The 16,532-nt window shown below is 38.7% G+C and overlaps 1 protein-coding gene across 2 annotated transcripts in view; it reads left to right on the forward strand.

Moving 5' to 3' along the window:
* Nucleotides 1-16,532, forward strand: part of TMCC2 (transmembrane and coiled-coil domain family 2) — a 112,943-nt gene that overhangs the window by 83,320 nt on the left and 13,091 nt on the right. For both annotated transcript variants that reach the window (XM_070745500.1, XM_070745502.1), the window contains one exon: nucleotides 12,959-13,893. In XM_070745500.1, the coding sequence (XP_070601601.1) occupies nucleotides 12,959-13,893 (935 nt within the window). The remainder of the gene's footprint in view (nucleotides 1-12,958; nucleotides 13,894-16,532) is intronic.

The raw sequence follows: 16,532 nt of genomic DNA on the forward strand, positions 1-16,532 counted from the left end.
GTTATCCAAATGATTTTGTGCTGCAGATGGGATTAGAACTTGTGGTTTCCCAGGTTCTAGCCTGATGCATTAACCAGACACCAAACTGGCTCTTACGTTCTTTCATTAACATAATATCAACTTTTTTTTTTTACTTAGAAATAAATAGGCTTAATATTCCTTTGGTAAAACTGTTAACCATTGTAAGCTTCAGTAGTCATGGAAACCTATGCTAAATACTGGAATTAATTTTAGCTATATGTGTGTAATGAAACAATGCTATGTCAGCACGGTGAAATCATGCTGCAGTAGGAGCACAACTCATTACAAAGTTGCTGTTTTATCTGACTACACTTGTGCTAATGTATAGACCATATTTTTACAGGTACATCCATGGTCCTTATCTTCATGAGATCTATATGAACCTAATTTATAAATGTTGTTTTGGGTAAAGTTACGGTAGACTAGAAAATTTCTCAACATATCCTCTGTTTTTACCCATACATTCCCATCTTTTTATAATGAATTTGGAAAATATTTTGTTTTTAATTGAACGTGAAAAATCAATTAAGCCATAAATTTAGACTATCTTTGGTATTTTTAGAATAGAATAGAATTCTTTATTGGCCATGTGTGATTGGACACTCAAGGAATTTGCCTTTGGTGCATGTGCTCTCAGTGTACATAAAAAGAAAATACAGTATACATTTATCAAGAATTTATTTATTTATTTTATTTATTTATTAGATTTGTATGCCGCCCCTCTCCACAGACTCGGAATTGCAGAATCATGGGGTACAACACTTAATGATTGTCATAGGGGTCAAATAAGCAATCAGGAAACAATCAATATTAAGAGAAATCTTAAGGATACAAGCAACAAAGTTACAGTCATAAATGGGAGGAGATGGGTGATAGGAATGATGAGAAAAAACTAGTAGTAATACTAGTGCAGACTTAGTAAATAGCTTGACAGTGTTGGGGGATTATTTGTTTAGCAGAGTTATGGCATTCAGGAAAAAAATGTTCTTGTGTCTAGTTGTCTTGGTGTACAGTTCTCTATAGCGACGTTTTGAGGATAGGAGTTGAAACAGATTGTGTCCTAGGTGCAAGAGGTCAGTAAATATTTTCCCCGTCCTCTTTTTGACTTGTGCAGTATACAGGTCCTCAATGGAAGGCAGGTTGGCAGGTTTTATCCAACTATTGAGTCCTTTCCAATGACCTGGTATAGAAAGATATTTTTGACAACAATAATGTATTATCTATTAGGTAACTTGGGAAAACTGTTAATTGACTGTATGGACAAGTTTGTACAGAGGCATTTATAAAAGTCCCTAGAATTGTTAGGAATATTTCTTTTCCACTGCCAGTTAGGAGTACTGAGGGCTCTTATCACCTTACAAGATCAAGGTAGTGAAATGTCTACCTTGCAATTTTATTACCTTTTGGTTAAATTAATATTTGCAATGTTACAAAACTGACCTCTCATCCACAGTGTTCTGCAGTATCAAAGATTATAATGTTTAAAAATAGAGGCACTACCCTAATACATGTTGAAAAGTGTTCGGAAACTTCAGATCGTGCAAAATGCAGCTGCGAGAGCTATCATGGGCTTTCCCAAAAATGCCCATGTAACACCAACACTCCACAGTCTGCATTGGTTGCCGATCAGTTTCCGGTCACAATTCAAAGTGTTGGTCATCACCTATAAAGCCCTTCATGGCACCGGACCAGGGTATCTACAAGACCGCCTTCTGCCGCACGAATCTCAGCGACCGGTTAGGTCCCACAGAGTGGGCCTCCTCCAGGTCCCGTCAACAAAACAATGTCGCTTGGCGGGGCCCAGGGGAAAAGCCTTCTCTGTGGCGGCCCCGGCCCTCTGGAATCAACTGCCCCCAGAGATTGGAATTGCCCCCACCCTCCTTGCCTTTTGTAAGCTCCTTAAAACCCACCTCTGCCATCAGGCATGGGGGAATTGAGATATTCTTTCCCCCTAGGCCTTTACAATTTATGCAGGGTATGTTTGTTTGTATGGATGTTTAGTTTTATAATAAGGGTTTTTTAGTTGTTTTTAGTATTGGATTTACGTGATGTTTTTTATTACTGTTGTTAGCCGCCCCGAGTCTACGGAGAGGGGTGGCATACAAATCCAATAAATAAATAAATAAAATATATGTTCATACAGCATACATACAATTGCTGATTCACTCATCTTTCTGTCAAAAATTGCCATCGGCCGAGATACTGACAAGGGTTGAAGTCCAATATGACTGGAAGACTCAGATTGGGGAAACGGAAATGCCCATTCTTCTTTTGTGAGGTTTCTTTCCTAATTTTGCTCTCTTCAGTAATGCAATTCTTCATTTGAACTGCTTTTTCTCTCCAAATTCTCCTCACAAATTGTACTTTTCCATGTTCCTCATGCCCTCCTGGGAAAGGGGGGGAGGGAAATAAAAAGAAACCCTGAATGCTTTGTCTCTTGCTTTATCAGAGAATGAAGGCATGCTGGGGATCTCTAAGTTGTTGCCTAGCAACCCGATCCATGATACACCATTATCCTTTCCTTGTGCTTTCTCCCCCCTCCCCTTTTAAAATTGCTGTAAGCCTCTCCTTTTCAGTTCCATTGTTTTCATTTTTTTCAAATCCTGTGATGAACTGACAGGATTATACTTCCCCATAATTCTTTCCATTCCCTCCAAGCCTTGCTGTAGTTTGTCCTTCCTGTTCTTATTTTCAAAGGCCCACTGGTAGCTATCCGTCAGAAGCTATATTTGCTCCAAAATTGATATATTTAGCTGATTTTTTTTTTATTTGCTCAAGAGAAAAATATTATAGTTATAGTTTATTAGATTTGTATGCCGCCCCTCTCCGGAGACTCGGGGCGACTCACAGCATAGCAATAATACAATACATTACAAATCTAACAATAAAAAATTAGATCCATTTAAAAGACATTAATAACATAATAAAACCCCTAGCTATGCAGTCACACACATTCAACCTAATCTATCATGCAGTAAGGCCAAAAATATAATAAAAAGGGGGAAAGATGGTAATTATTCCCACCCCTGGCGACAAAAGTGGGTCTTGAGCATTTTATGGAAGGCGAGGAGGGTGGGTGCTATTTGAATCTCTGGAGGGAGTTGATTCCAGAGGGCCGGGGCCGCCACAGAGAAGGCTTTTCCCCTGGGTCCCACCAGCCGACATTGTTTGGTCAACGGGACCCGGAGAAGGCCCACTCTGAGTTAATGCATTTTCCCCAACCAAATGGTTTACCAGTTGTTTGTTTAATTTATTTGCTTGCTTGTTTGTTTATTGATTAATTGATTGATTTGATTTGATTTGATTTCTCCTTAGCTCAGGGCGGCTTACAACATGTTAGCAATAGCACTTTATAACAGAGCCAGCATTTTGCCCCCACAATCTGGGTCCTCATTTTACCCACCTCAGAAGGATGGAAGGCTGAGTCAACCTTGAGCCGGCGGTGAGATTTGAACCTCTGGCCTGCACTCTACCCACTGTGCCACCTCAGCTCATAATTAATGATTAAAAGTATAGACTGGGGGGGAGGAGGGACCAAATTCTGAGAAGGAGATATGACTGATATTTGAGCCATGCATGTGTCAGATCACATCTTTTGACAGAGTGCCATCATCTATGGAAATAAATAGAAAGGACTTTGCTGCCATCTTCCCTGGCAGAAAAATGAACTGCGTCTTCCAGTATTCTTTCCAATCAGCGCTGAAGGCTGTGTTTTTTCAGAATTTCAGTGTTAGGATTCTAAAACATAGCAATAGCATTTAGATTTACAGTACATACCGTTTCACAGTGCTTTACAGCCCTCTCTAAACGGTTTACAGAGAGTAAGCATCTTGCCCCCAACAATCTGGCTCCTCATTTTACCAACCTTGGGAGGATGGAAGGTTGAATCAACCTCCAGCCTACTGAGATTCGATCTGCCAAACTGCTGGCAGACGGTGATCAGCAGAAGTAACTTGTAGTACTGCACTCTAACCACTGCATCGCCTAAGCATAATCTCTGTACAGAGTAAAGTTGATGAACAAGAAGCCACAGTCCTAGGCTGGAGAAGTCTATTATGCCAACATGGGTTGGATGCCCTCAAAGTTTATTGAAAGAGTGGGTACTGACCAGTGATGGGCTACAACCAGCTTAAAAACTGGTTCGGTGATCGCATGCTTTGCGTATGTGTGCGCACCTAATGTATTTGGGCAAAGTGTTCAAAATAGAGCAGTTTGAAGCTCAGCTGCTTACCTTCTAAGGCAGCCCCAGTTAGCATAACAGCGAAGGGGCTGAAATCAGCTGTGCCGTACGAAGCCAGAAAGATGGAAATATAGGACAGAATAGGGCATGGTGGGTGGCGGGGACAGACTGATCGCCGGAACTACCAATTCACCTGAATCCATCCGAACTAGCCGCTGGGACCGGGACTCACTACTCACAGTCACTCACGCCCTCATCACCTCGAGGTTCGACTACTGTAATGCTCTCTAAATGGGGCTACCTTTGAAAAGTGTTCGGAAACTTCAGATTGTGCAGAATGCAGCTGCGAGAGCAGTCATGGGCTTTCCTAAATATGCTCATGTTACTCCAACACTCCGCAGTCTGCATTGGTTGCCGATCAATTTCCGGTCACAATTCAAAGTGTTGGTTATGACCTTTAAAGCCCTTCATGGCATCGGACCAGAATATCTCCGAGATTGCCTTCTGCCGCACGAATCCCAGCGACCGATTAGGTCCCACAGAGTGGGCCTTCTCCAGGTCCCGTCAACTAAACAATGTCGATTGGCGGGCCCCAGGGGAAGAGCCTTCTCTGTGGCGGCCCCGACTCTCTGGAACCAGCTCCCCCCAGAGATTAGAACTGCCCCTACCCTCCTCGCCTTTCGCAAACGCCTTAAAACCCACCTTTGTCGTCAGGCATGGGGGAACTGAGATATCTCCCCCGGGCCTACACAATTTATGTATGGTATGCTTGTGTGTATGTCTGTTTAATAATGGGGTTTTTTAATATTTTAAATTGTAAATTATTAGATTTGTTATAAACTGTTTTTATTGTGTGGGAGCTGCCCCGAGTCTACGGAGAGGGGCGGCATACAAATCTAATTAATAATAATAATAATAATAATAATAATAATAATAATAATAATAATAATAATAAGCCCTGATTCAGAAAAGAAGGAGGAAAAATACTAGAATTTAAACCCTGATGTAAATCACACAGTCCAAGTATCTGTATAAAGCTTTGACATATGTATAGCTACCGGTATGTATTGCAGGGAACAAATACAGAATATGATGTCTATATGGCTTAATTCTTGCCTGCAATAACATACGGTAGTTAATTTAGCCAGTTGTGTCTGGAACCTGCTGCTGAATAAGCCAATTCCTGAATAATAGCTTGGTGGACCAAGACTGAGTCTGAGAAAAGCTTGAGGATCTTTGCTTGTTTGCTTTGCTTTCCTTATGAAATCAAATGTCTCTTCTCCCTTCCAAACCTTAAATATTTTTCTGAGTTCAAGGCACTGACCTTTCTTACTTGAGGTTTCCTCAGGCAGTTTAACATATTTCTTCTATCAGCAAACTTGTTGTTCCCATATATACTTTCATTTTGTCAGACATGATTTGTAAGCAAGAAAGCTGGTCAAAGAAAAAGTCATTCATCAATAGTTTCCATCTTCTAAAATTTCACTTCTATTTTTATTTCCACTTTTAGAAAAACAGTCTAGAGAAACTAGTAGGGAACTAGGAAGAAAATTTTGGTCTTGAGTAGACCAAGAATAACTTTACATATTTAATTGGCAGAAGCAAAGTTTTGAAGATTTGTTTTAATGGCTGGGGGGGGGGGATGCTAAAAAAAAAATTAAATAAAGTTTTATTAATTTTCTACTACTATATTTAATTAGTGCTAGTGCTTAATAAACATCATATTGTCTGGGTTGTCTTGTTTGTTTAACAATACAAATTATATTCCTAATCTTTACCCCTTTTTTGCAGCCATTGATAAAATAAATTCCGTATTTGGTAGTACAGTATTCCTTATCTTCTTTCCGTTTAATCTTCAATGTAAGTCCATCCATTTCTGCATAGTCTAATATCATCTTAATAATATCTTCATCATTTTTTCAATGCTATTCAGAAACAATCCTTGCTGCTGTTAATATATGCAATATTAAACATACACTTTGTTTATGAATTTTTTCTGGTATTATACCTAATTTAAAAGAAGTTCAGGTTTAAGATGTACATGTTTTTCTGACAACTTTTCTAGCCACATGTATATTTTTGTCCATTTTTTTTTTCACAAGTCCACCACAGATGATACAAATTTTTGGTTACATTTACCTTGGCAACTTGAAGATATTTGGACTTCAACTCCCAGCATTCGCTGGCTGGGGAATTCTGGGAGTTGAAGTCCTGATATCTTCAAGTTGCCAAGGTTGGGAAACACTGTATTAGACATATTTTTGAACATTTTGGCTAATCTAGCAGGTGATAAATGCCATCTATAAAACATTTTACATAGGTTTCCTTTATAAGAAGTTGCCATTATTAATTTATAATTTTTCTCATTTATTTTGTCATTTCACTAATTTTATATTCTATCCAAAGCTTTTTGCTCACTGTATCATTGTTTCTCTAAAAACAGAATTATTCTGAGAATTATTTTAGCTGAACAGTTTTACAGGCCATAAATGATCTTTTGAAATATGAGAATACAGTAGCCAGTGGAGTTATTCTTAGTCTGCTATAAACCCCATGACCAGTCCCACTTGATAATCAATCATCTAGTATTTGGTATATTTTCCAGTCTTCTAAGGTAATTCCACTGCAGTTAATCAAAACTAGGATCATCCAGACATCGGTATCTACTTAAAAGTGTGCATTTCTAACTTAGATATGGTGAACTAATACTCACACTGGATTAAAATCAAGTACTCTATGGGGTGGGGTATGCATCTTTGAATTTGTAAACTTTTACTTATTTCTAAGTTTAAAAAATAGATTTATAATTAAGTCTGAAGAGGGTTTTGGTAGATCTGTCCTAAATTTGTTGAGTTTTGTACATTACAGGAATATACCAAGAAGGTACAGGTTCGTTTAAAAATCCTTAAAAGAATTCGGCCTATTGTATAGTTAGGCTTCCTACTACTTTTATAAATGTATGTTCTGGGAATCTGACACAGTTGCTTTAAAGACTTGTGAAGAAATTGTTTCCTTCCCCCATCTCCTCTTCTCTCTTAAATCATACTTTGATTGAGGAAATCAAAAGAACTGGCTGTGTAGTTGCCTACAATTGATATTTGAAATTATTCTTCGGGCAAGGTTATTGGAGACCAACTAGTTTCTTTATCTCTCTTTGAAAGCAGAATCAGATGTAGCATGGGGAATGTATGTTTGTGATTTGATTGATTTGATTTGATTTGATTTGATTTGTCACCCCTCTCCGTAGACTCACAACAAGAAACAATACAAATCCAATACTTCAAAACACTTTAAAACCCTTAATATAAAAGACAATCATGAATCTCATACATACCATACACAAAGCGGGAACGGCCCAGGGGAATCAATTTCCCCATGCCTGATGACAGAGGTGTGTTTTGAGGAGTTTACGAAAGGCAAGGAGGGTGGGGGCAGTCCTAATCTCCGGGGAAGTTGATTCCAGGGGGTCGGGGCCGCCACAGAAAAGGCTGTTCCCCTGGGTCCCGCCAGATGACATTGTTGTTAACTTGTCCTTCAGTGTTCCTGAGTTGTATAAATGGTTTCCCCATAAATTATAGCAGTGGTTCTCAACCTTTCTAATGCTGTGACCTCTTAATACAGTTCCTCATGTTGTGATGACCCCCCCAACCATAGGTCTAGCGCCAATTGTCCCAACAGAGCTTTAAGCTGATTGGCAGGAAGGTCAGAGGAACCCCTCCACTGTAAGTGCCTCATTGGTCAGATTCAAAAAATATATTCCTAGGCACCAGAATAGAACCTTTAGTTCCTAACACCATGGGAAATTTGTCTTTTCCCATGGTCTTAGGCGACCCTTGTGAAACAGTCATTCAACCCCCAAAGAGGTCCCGACCCCCAGGTTAAGAGCCACTGTTGTAGAGGATTGGATTAGAAGATACTTGTGACCCTCCCCAGCTCCACCGTGTATGCTTTTCTTCACATACATGCTTTACAAAAGTTAAAGCATATTCTGATATTGTTTAGAATAATAGCATTAGGAAAGCAAATGATACCTCATTGCTTCTATATGCAGACTCTTCGTATGTATGAAGCCATACGAAGCCTCACAGCAGGAGAAAGACAAGTATCTTCATTAGATCTTCAAGGCTATTATCAGCTTTAGGGTGAGCCAGGTAATAAAATGGCCACTGAGATAGATTAATTCATCCTCTTAGATTCATCCTCTGATTAAAATTGGAGACCTATATACCTATGATCGTTACAAAGTGATAGGGGAAATAAAACATTCTAATTATGGGTTTCTTATTTTGACGATTATTTTAATTCTGGGACCCAGCTACCCTGATTTATAAATCTCCAGATAGTTCTTCAAATCTTGACAGCTCAATCCTTTCGAAATTGTTTAGCAAATACATTGCAGACATTTGTATCTGCACCCCGTGCTGTCATTAAGGATTACTTCTCTCAATTTATCAGATAGCGGTAGATCGGATCTTAGTTCTTTCACAGTTTCCCATGTGGGCTGCAGTCTGTCTTGTTAAAAAAAAAAAGATCTGAATGATCTTGTCTCTGCATACTCCATACTCCATGTTTGCACAGTTACTAAAACCAAGGTGGGCAATTTCACTTTGCTACTAAAACCAAATCAGGCAATTTTATCTTTGCCAAACCAAAACAATCCGGTTTTTAAAAAAATGTTCATTTCCTGCATGTCCAATGTCTGTAAATTGATAAGAGCACAAGATAAACCTTTTGCTCCATTCTTCCTCCTAGAAAACTTCAGAGCAATACAGGGAAGCTAAGAATAGGCCAGCAGCAAAGTTTGTGAAGTCTGCATTTTTTAAAAGTGCTGATATGAGATTGAGACAAATTTGTGGTTGTTCCGTATGCTGATGTACCGCACTCCATGTGGGTGGTGTTTTCCTCCCTTCATGCCTCTATAACCCAGCAAAACCAGCAAAATCAGTGTGGAGGCACTGATGAGAAAAACCTGGACAAGTATACAGTGGCTTTTGGAGCTGTTGTTTCCTGGTAGTTTTCCATTATCAGGGATTTTTCTCTTGCTCATCAGTGAGGCTTTGCTATGAGAAAGAAGAAAGTGCTGGAACCGGATAAGCTCTGTAAGGTATGGTGTAAAGGTTGTGTGGCTTGTATACGCCAGCCAGCTGTTCCTAGAGAAGAGTGGTCATAAATAGGCATTTCTGGACCATCAACACAATTTGGTTTTCTTATTATACCAAATCTAGTATTTTGTTTATATTAAATGGAACCTCGTCACTTAAAAAGTGCTAAAGTGCATAAGTTCAGGTTCACCCTGCATGAATATTGAAGGGATTTTTTTAAAATAAAAAAACCTTTTATAACTATAAAGTAGTGGCGACTATGCAGCAGCAGACAAGCATCTATAGAGATTATGTGTATAAAAATATTTTTATTAATTGAAACAGTAATTTGAAGGTTATTTTAGAGAAGCTAGCAAGGACAGCGGTGCTGGGTAGCTGGTTCAGGTCACAGAAAGGCCTTTGGAACTGTATCTTAGACCAACAAAGACAACTAGTTGCTTTCTGAGCACCAATATCAAAGGAGCAAAATCTTTTACAAACTGTAGTGGTCTATATAATATAAACGTAGACCTGGACCTTAAGATAAAAATGTTTCACTATATTCAAAACAGCAGCACATGTTTAATGGGTACTGGTTCTGATGTTCAAAACTGAAGCAGAGGGGTTAATCTATCAAAACTAACCTTTTATTTATTTTATTTTAGGAAATGGTTCTTTGGGAGGTTGAACATTTCTGTTTTAAATACACTGCTCAAAAAATAAAGGGAACACTTAAACAACAGAATATAACTCCAAGTAAATCAAACATCTGTGAAATCAAACTGTCCACTTAGGAAGTATCACTGATTGACCATCAATTTCACATGCTGTTGTGCACATTCAACTTTGTACAGAATAAAGTATTCAGTGAGAATATTTCATTCATTCAGATCTAGGATGTGTTATTTGAGTGTTCCCTTTATTTTTTTTGAGCAGTATATATTGAAGTAGGAATGATATTTTGTTCTTGGATGATGTTTTTTCTAATCCTGTCACAATTTGTGCCCTGACATCTGACAGTGCCTGCATGCTTGTTTGAACAGATAGATGTGTAATTACATAGTTAGGAAAAACAAGGTCAGTCTCCTTTGTTGTAATCTTTAGGAAGTATCCTTCAACCCCTTACCTGTTGAGACTTGTCTTGATTTGATTTGATTTTAACAAACACCTTTGTAAAAGGTGAACTGATAATGCCCTTTTGTTTTGTATGCTGACAATCTATACTGCTAAGACTCTTTTTGTTATGACTTTAACTGGTGTATCATACGACAACAATTTTTGAAACAAAGTGCCTCAAATGAGCTAATTTATGGAATGCGTCCAAAATCTGAGACCCATGACTCTCGAGAGAATGAAATTTGGGGAAACTCTGGCTGTTTCAGTGTTACTGGCTGCTGCTGCACTGCTGGGATGCTGATGCTGCGATCACATGATCTTCATTTTCAACGATTGGCGACAGTTTCCCAGCCAGTCTTGCAATCCCTTGGTCCTTCCTCCACCCATCACCACCCACTCACCTGCCTGCTGGTAAGAGGAAGGGGAGGGAAGATATCTGATGCTCTCTGCCAGATTTTCACAAGGAAATTCAAAGAGGAAGCTAGCAGGAAATCACTCCTGCTCCCACTACTTTTTTGCCCTTGGTCATTCTGTTTCTCTGTGTGGGTAAGAAAATACTTCTGAAACAACGATCCAGTGGGGTTATATACCATATTTTTCAGAATATAAGACACCAGAATATAAGATGCACCTTAGTTTTTGGGGAGGAAAATAGGAAAAAGAATCTGCTTATCGGGTATTCATCTGGCTAGCGTCCTTAGTCTGGTCAGCTTCAGCATGTTATTTTATCCTCTGGTTAAAAGCTTTAAAAAATTTATTCTGAGAGAGTAACAATGAAAGAGCTTGCAAGCCAGTAAGAGCTGGGAACATCACTAGCACCTGGAAAGAAATAGTCTGAGCAAGTAGAGCAATGGAAAAATCCTGCAAAGACTTGGGACTTGGAAAACATTCTTTTTTGCAGAGAGTAACAAAGAAAGAGCTTGCAAGCAGGTAAGAACTGGGAACATTGTTAGCACCTGGTTAGGGCTGGAAAGAAACATTTGGAGCAAGTTAGATCAATGGGGTGGGGGGGGGGTGGAAACTTGCAAAGACTTAGGGCTTGGAAAACATTCTTTGCAGAGAGTAACAATGAAAGAGCTTGGGTATATTAATAGCACCTGGATAGGGCTGAAAAAAAATATCTGGAGCAAGTAAAGCAATTTTAAAAAACCCTACAAAGACAGGGTTTAGAATACATTCTTGGTAGAAAGTAACAAAGAAAGAGCTTGCAAGCCAGTAAGAGCTGGGAACATTGTTAGCACCTGGTTAGGGCTAGAAAGAAACTTACTCAGAGCAAGTTAGAGTAATGAAACAAACCCTGCAAAGACTTAGGGCTTGGAAAACATTCTTCACAGAGAGAAACAATGAAAGAGCCTGCAAGGCAAGAGCTGGGAAGATCATTAGCAGCTAGTTAGGGCTGAAAAAAAAAGCTACATTCACAGTATAAGATGCACCCTAATTATCAGCCTCTTTTAGGGAGGAAAAAGGTGCGTGTTATACACCGAAAAATACAGTAGTTATTTATAACAATTGAAGATCAGTCTTATTTGCCCCTGGATATATGAAATTTATCATATAACTTGAGATATAGGAATTGTGAAGTATCGTTGAAGTTGCATTTTCATTGGGCCAATTTTCCAAACAAATGCAAGTAGTATTCATCTGTTACAAATTCCTCAAGCCTCAGGTTCAAGATACATTGTAAATGAAGATCAAAAGCTAATCTGTGTACTACATACAGTAATGTAATGTATAGCTTATCTATATATAGTTTGGTATAATGTTTGATCTTATTTCCTTATGATGTCCCTTGTGAGTAGTACAAACAGTTTCATTTTTAGAGAGCTATTCCAGGACCCTGAGTTCTAGTCTATTGGTCTATAAAAAAAATAGGTCAAGATCCTGGGGAAAACTTCCTTAATATTTCCAGGGATCCCAATGAGAATCATTAGGGCATTCTGTTTTTGCAGTCAGAGGCAATGGACACATTTGCATTTTGCAGGAAAAATGCTATAGCTTTTTGCCTACCAGTAAAAACTGAAGAGAATGGAAGCTGATGATTTGAAACTAAAATCACAGTATGTCTTTTAAACCTGTTGTATTACCATAATAGGAAATATTCTATGTTCCTTATTCCAGGAAAAGAAAAAAAAATGAAATATAGCATTTAAAATTGTTCTTATCTGATGGGACTTGTGCAGTCATCTCAATTTTAAGAATTCAAAATATATCAAGAATTTGATAGCAAGAACCTTTATATACATGTATTAATTGGGTGATTAAAAAGCAATTTTTAAAAGATTACGTGATTTGATCAAATATACTTTACCAGATATTGTTCCTTTTAAAACTAATTCAACTTTTCCCCAGCTGATTCCCTTGAGAAGTGTTTGAGATTACAATTTTCAACAAAGAAATTCTGAAAGTTGCTGTTTTAACACATTTGGAGGGAACCACTAGGGAAGAGTATTATAACTATTTCTTTAATCGCTTTAATGTTTGTTCCAGAGAAAGAAAAATATTTCTCAAAGCTTTACTCCTATTTCTATCTTCTTTCTTTTCTTCCTGCCTCCTTCAACAGCTAGACAAGGGGGATGTGACCCAACTCAACCTGCCTTCCAATACAAGCCACAGTGATGCTGAAAGCAACATCTGTCTTGATGTCCCAGATGGCAACCCTGACCCACAGAGGACAAAAGCGGCCATTGACCATCTGCACCAGAAGATTCTTAAGATCACTGAGCAAATAAAGATTGAGCAGGAGGCTCGAGATGACAATGTAGCAGAATACCTGAAGCTTGCTAATAATGCTGATAAGCAGCAAGCCTCTCGAATCAAGCAGGTCTTTGAGAAGAAGAACCAGAAGTCAGCCCAAACCATTGCCCAGCTGCATAAGAAGCTTGAACATTACCACAAAAAACTAAAGGAGATTGAACAAAATGGGCCATCACGTCAGCCCAAAGATGTCTTCCGGGACATGCATCAGGGACTCAAGGATGTAGGAGCCAATGTTCGCTCCAGTATTAGTGGTTTTGGTGGTGGTGTGGTAGTGGGGGTCAAGGGTGGGTTGTCAGGCCTTTCTCAAGCAACACACTCAGCTGTCGTTTCCAAGCCCCGTGAATTTGCAAGTTTAATACGCAACAAATTTGGCAGTGCAGACAACATTTCCCACTTTAAGGACACTCTGGAAGATGGCCACCCCGAAGAGGCCTCACGGACTCTGAGTGGCAGTGCTACCCTCGTGTCCAGTCCCAAATATGGAAGCGATGATGAGTGCTCCAGTGCCACATCTGGCTCAGCAGCTGGTAGCAATTCTGGGGCTGGGGCTGGGGGCTTGGGCAGTCCTAAGTCTAACACCTTGGAAAGCCATCATTATAACTTTGACACCATTGTAGAAGAACTGAGAGATATTAAAGACATTCAATCCCATCTAGAGGACTCCATGGAAGAACTCAAGGCTCAACTCCAACGAGACTATACATACATGACTCAATGCTTGCAGGAGGAACGATACAGGTAAGATTTATTAAATGACTTCCTGTTCCTCACTAAGGGACAAATGCTCCTTACTGATTAAAAAATGCCCTTAATTGTTCATTTCTGATGACAGAATTTCAGTAAAGGAGAATAAGATGTTGATTGCTGAGCGTGGAAGAGCAATTTAACTGTGGATCTCACTTTACAAAGAGTATAGATTGTGTACACATATAATAAGCAAAATAAGTAAAATAAGCAACAATCTACATACGAAAGAAAAGGGTAAATTTTATAGCAAGAATTATAACTTATAGCCAGTAATAGCTTAGGGTTTTATCTTCCATCTTATAAATGAGAAATGGGGAGCTTTTTTTGACCAAGAATTGAACTTGCCTTTGGCCGATATATTCAGACCAAAATATGGAGTATGGAGAACTATCAAGGGACAGGAAAGAAACCAAAATGTATTTAACTTAAAGCTACTTTAAGATGCAAATAATGCAGCCATTGCCCACATTGTCCCTTGTTGTATTAAAATTAAAATTTGGTGGCAACTTTTAGAAACTTTCTAAGTGCTGTGTGCAAGACTTGGTTTGGGTTGAGAGGTAGAATTTTGACCTATTGAGAAAACCTGTTATAAAGAAACATACCGGTATGTTTAAATCTTCTCTTAATTGTTAGTCTGTACTTTTCTAATATTAAGGATACTTAGATCAGAATCCTAGGCTTGGAAGTGAGTCAACAGAATTCATATACACTGCTGAAAAAAATTAAGGGAACACTCAAATAACACATCCTAGATCTGAATCAGTGGTCCCCAAACTACGGCCCGGGGGCCGGATGTGGCCCGCTGAGGCAATTTTTCCGGCCCGCGGCAGCCCACAAGATTTTATCAATAGATATAATAAGCTCCCGAATCTCCTGTCAACTCACCGCGGTCTGCTGCTGAGCGAGGAGGCGGTACAGAGGCAAGGGGTGGGGAGGATAGGAGGGAGATAGAGAGGGAGAGATACAAAGAGGGAGAGAGAAAGAGAATGAGTGAGAGAAAGAAAGAGAGAAAGAGAGAGAGGGACAGAGAAAGAAAGAGAGAGAAAGAGGGAGAGATAGAGAGGAAGAGAGGAAGGGGGATAGATGGAAAGAGTGAGAGAGAGAGAGAAAAGAGAAAAATGAGAAAATGATGGAGAGAAAACGAGGGAGAGGAAAATGAAACAAATGAGAGAGAAGGAAGAAAAGAGAGAGGGAAGAGAAATGGAGGGAGTTTGTTGATTTAAGTTTAAATTTACTTGTTAATAAAGAAGTATAAATTACTTTATTACTTAATTATTTAATTACTTCTTTATATTAAATATTGTATTTGTTCCCATTTTGTTTTTTACTTTAAATAATATTTGTGCAGTGTGCATAGGGATTTGTTCATAGGTTTTTTTTATAGTCCGGCCCTCCAACAGTCTGAGGGACAGTAAACTGGCCCCCTGTGTAAAAAGTTTGGGGACCCCTGATCTGAATGAATGAAATATTCTCATTGAATACTTTGTTCTGTACAAAGTTGAATGTGCTGACAACAAAATGAAATTGATTGTCAATCAGTGTTCCTTCCTAAGTGGACAGTTTGATTTCATAGAAGTTTGATTTACTTGGAATTATATTGTGTTGTTTAAGTGTTCCCTATATTTTTTTTGAGCACTATATTTATATTAAAAGCAGTTTACAAAGTTGGTTTTAGAAACAATTCAGTCACAAATGTCTACAGCAAATCACAGAAAACCTTTCTTTGCCTAACAGATGATACAGTAGCCTACTAATTTAAACTAAGAAAAAAAAATCCCAGCAACTGTCTTCCAGCACTGGGCTTATAATGAGAATATGCAGTCATAAATAATTGTTTATTATGTTGCTGGCTCATTCTGTCTAATAGTAGGGGCAGTCTTGGAACAGGACCAGTATAAAGGCACAAACTTGCAAATTGAGGCTTACTTCTAACTCGTATGTTTGCACTATTAACCTCAAAAAATAAACAAACAACCTTTTGATTGAGAAACCCAAATAGGTACAAAGTATACCAAAGAGAACTGAACTTCTAAACAGGCAGATGGAAAGTGGCTGTGTATGCATCATTTAGGTGAATTTACATTCCATGCATGGAGATTATTCTATGCTAATTGCTAAAGTAAATCCTTGAGAAATAATTTCCTAGTTGCTCAGAAAATAGATTAATTGCAAATGAGAAAACTGATTTAAATCAGTGATTGCAACAGAGCTTCCCTCCCCGCCCCCAATGATTTAAATAAATCCATCCTGCCTGCCTGCCTGGTGGTAGCTTTGAAGAACCTTTTGGCATTTCCTATCTAAATTGTCTTCAAGAGGAAAGACACCCTATTAATTCATTTTTGTCTATTTATAATACATGAAAGGAAAGCCTTCCTGGCTCAGTACTTAATATTGGCTTTTTATCTCCCATGGATGGGAAGTTCAGAATCAAGCAAGCTTTTGTTCTGGGCCCTAAGAGTTTTGTCAGTGAAGAAAGAATTATGTATTCACTTTTTTTTGTGGGAAGGAGCCAATGAACCTAAATGACTGGACATAGTTGCAAAGGTTGTGTTTTTCATGGATCAATTGGGCTTGGGGAGGGAAAGTTAAGCATCGGTCTTTCATAGTCTTCATCATTCTGACTTTCCACT

Source organism: Erythrolamprus reginae, chromosome 3 (assembly GCF_031021105.1).
Source record: "Erythrolamprus reginae isolate rEryReg1 chromosome 3, rEryReg1.hap1, whole genome shotgun sequence".
NCBI lineage: Eukaryota > Metazoa > Chordata > Lepidosauria > Squamata > Dipsadidae > Erythrolamprus > Erythrolamprus reginae.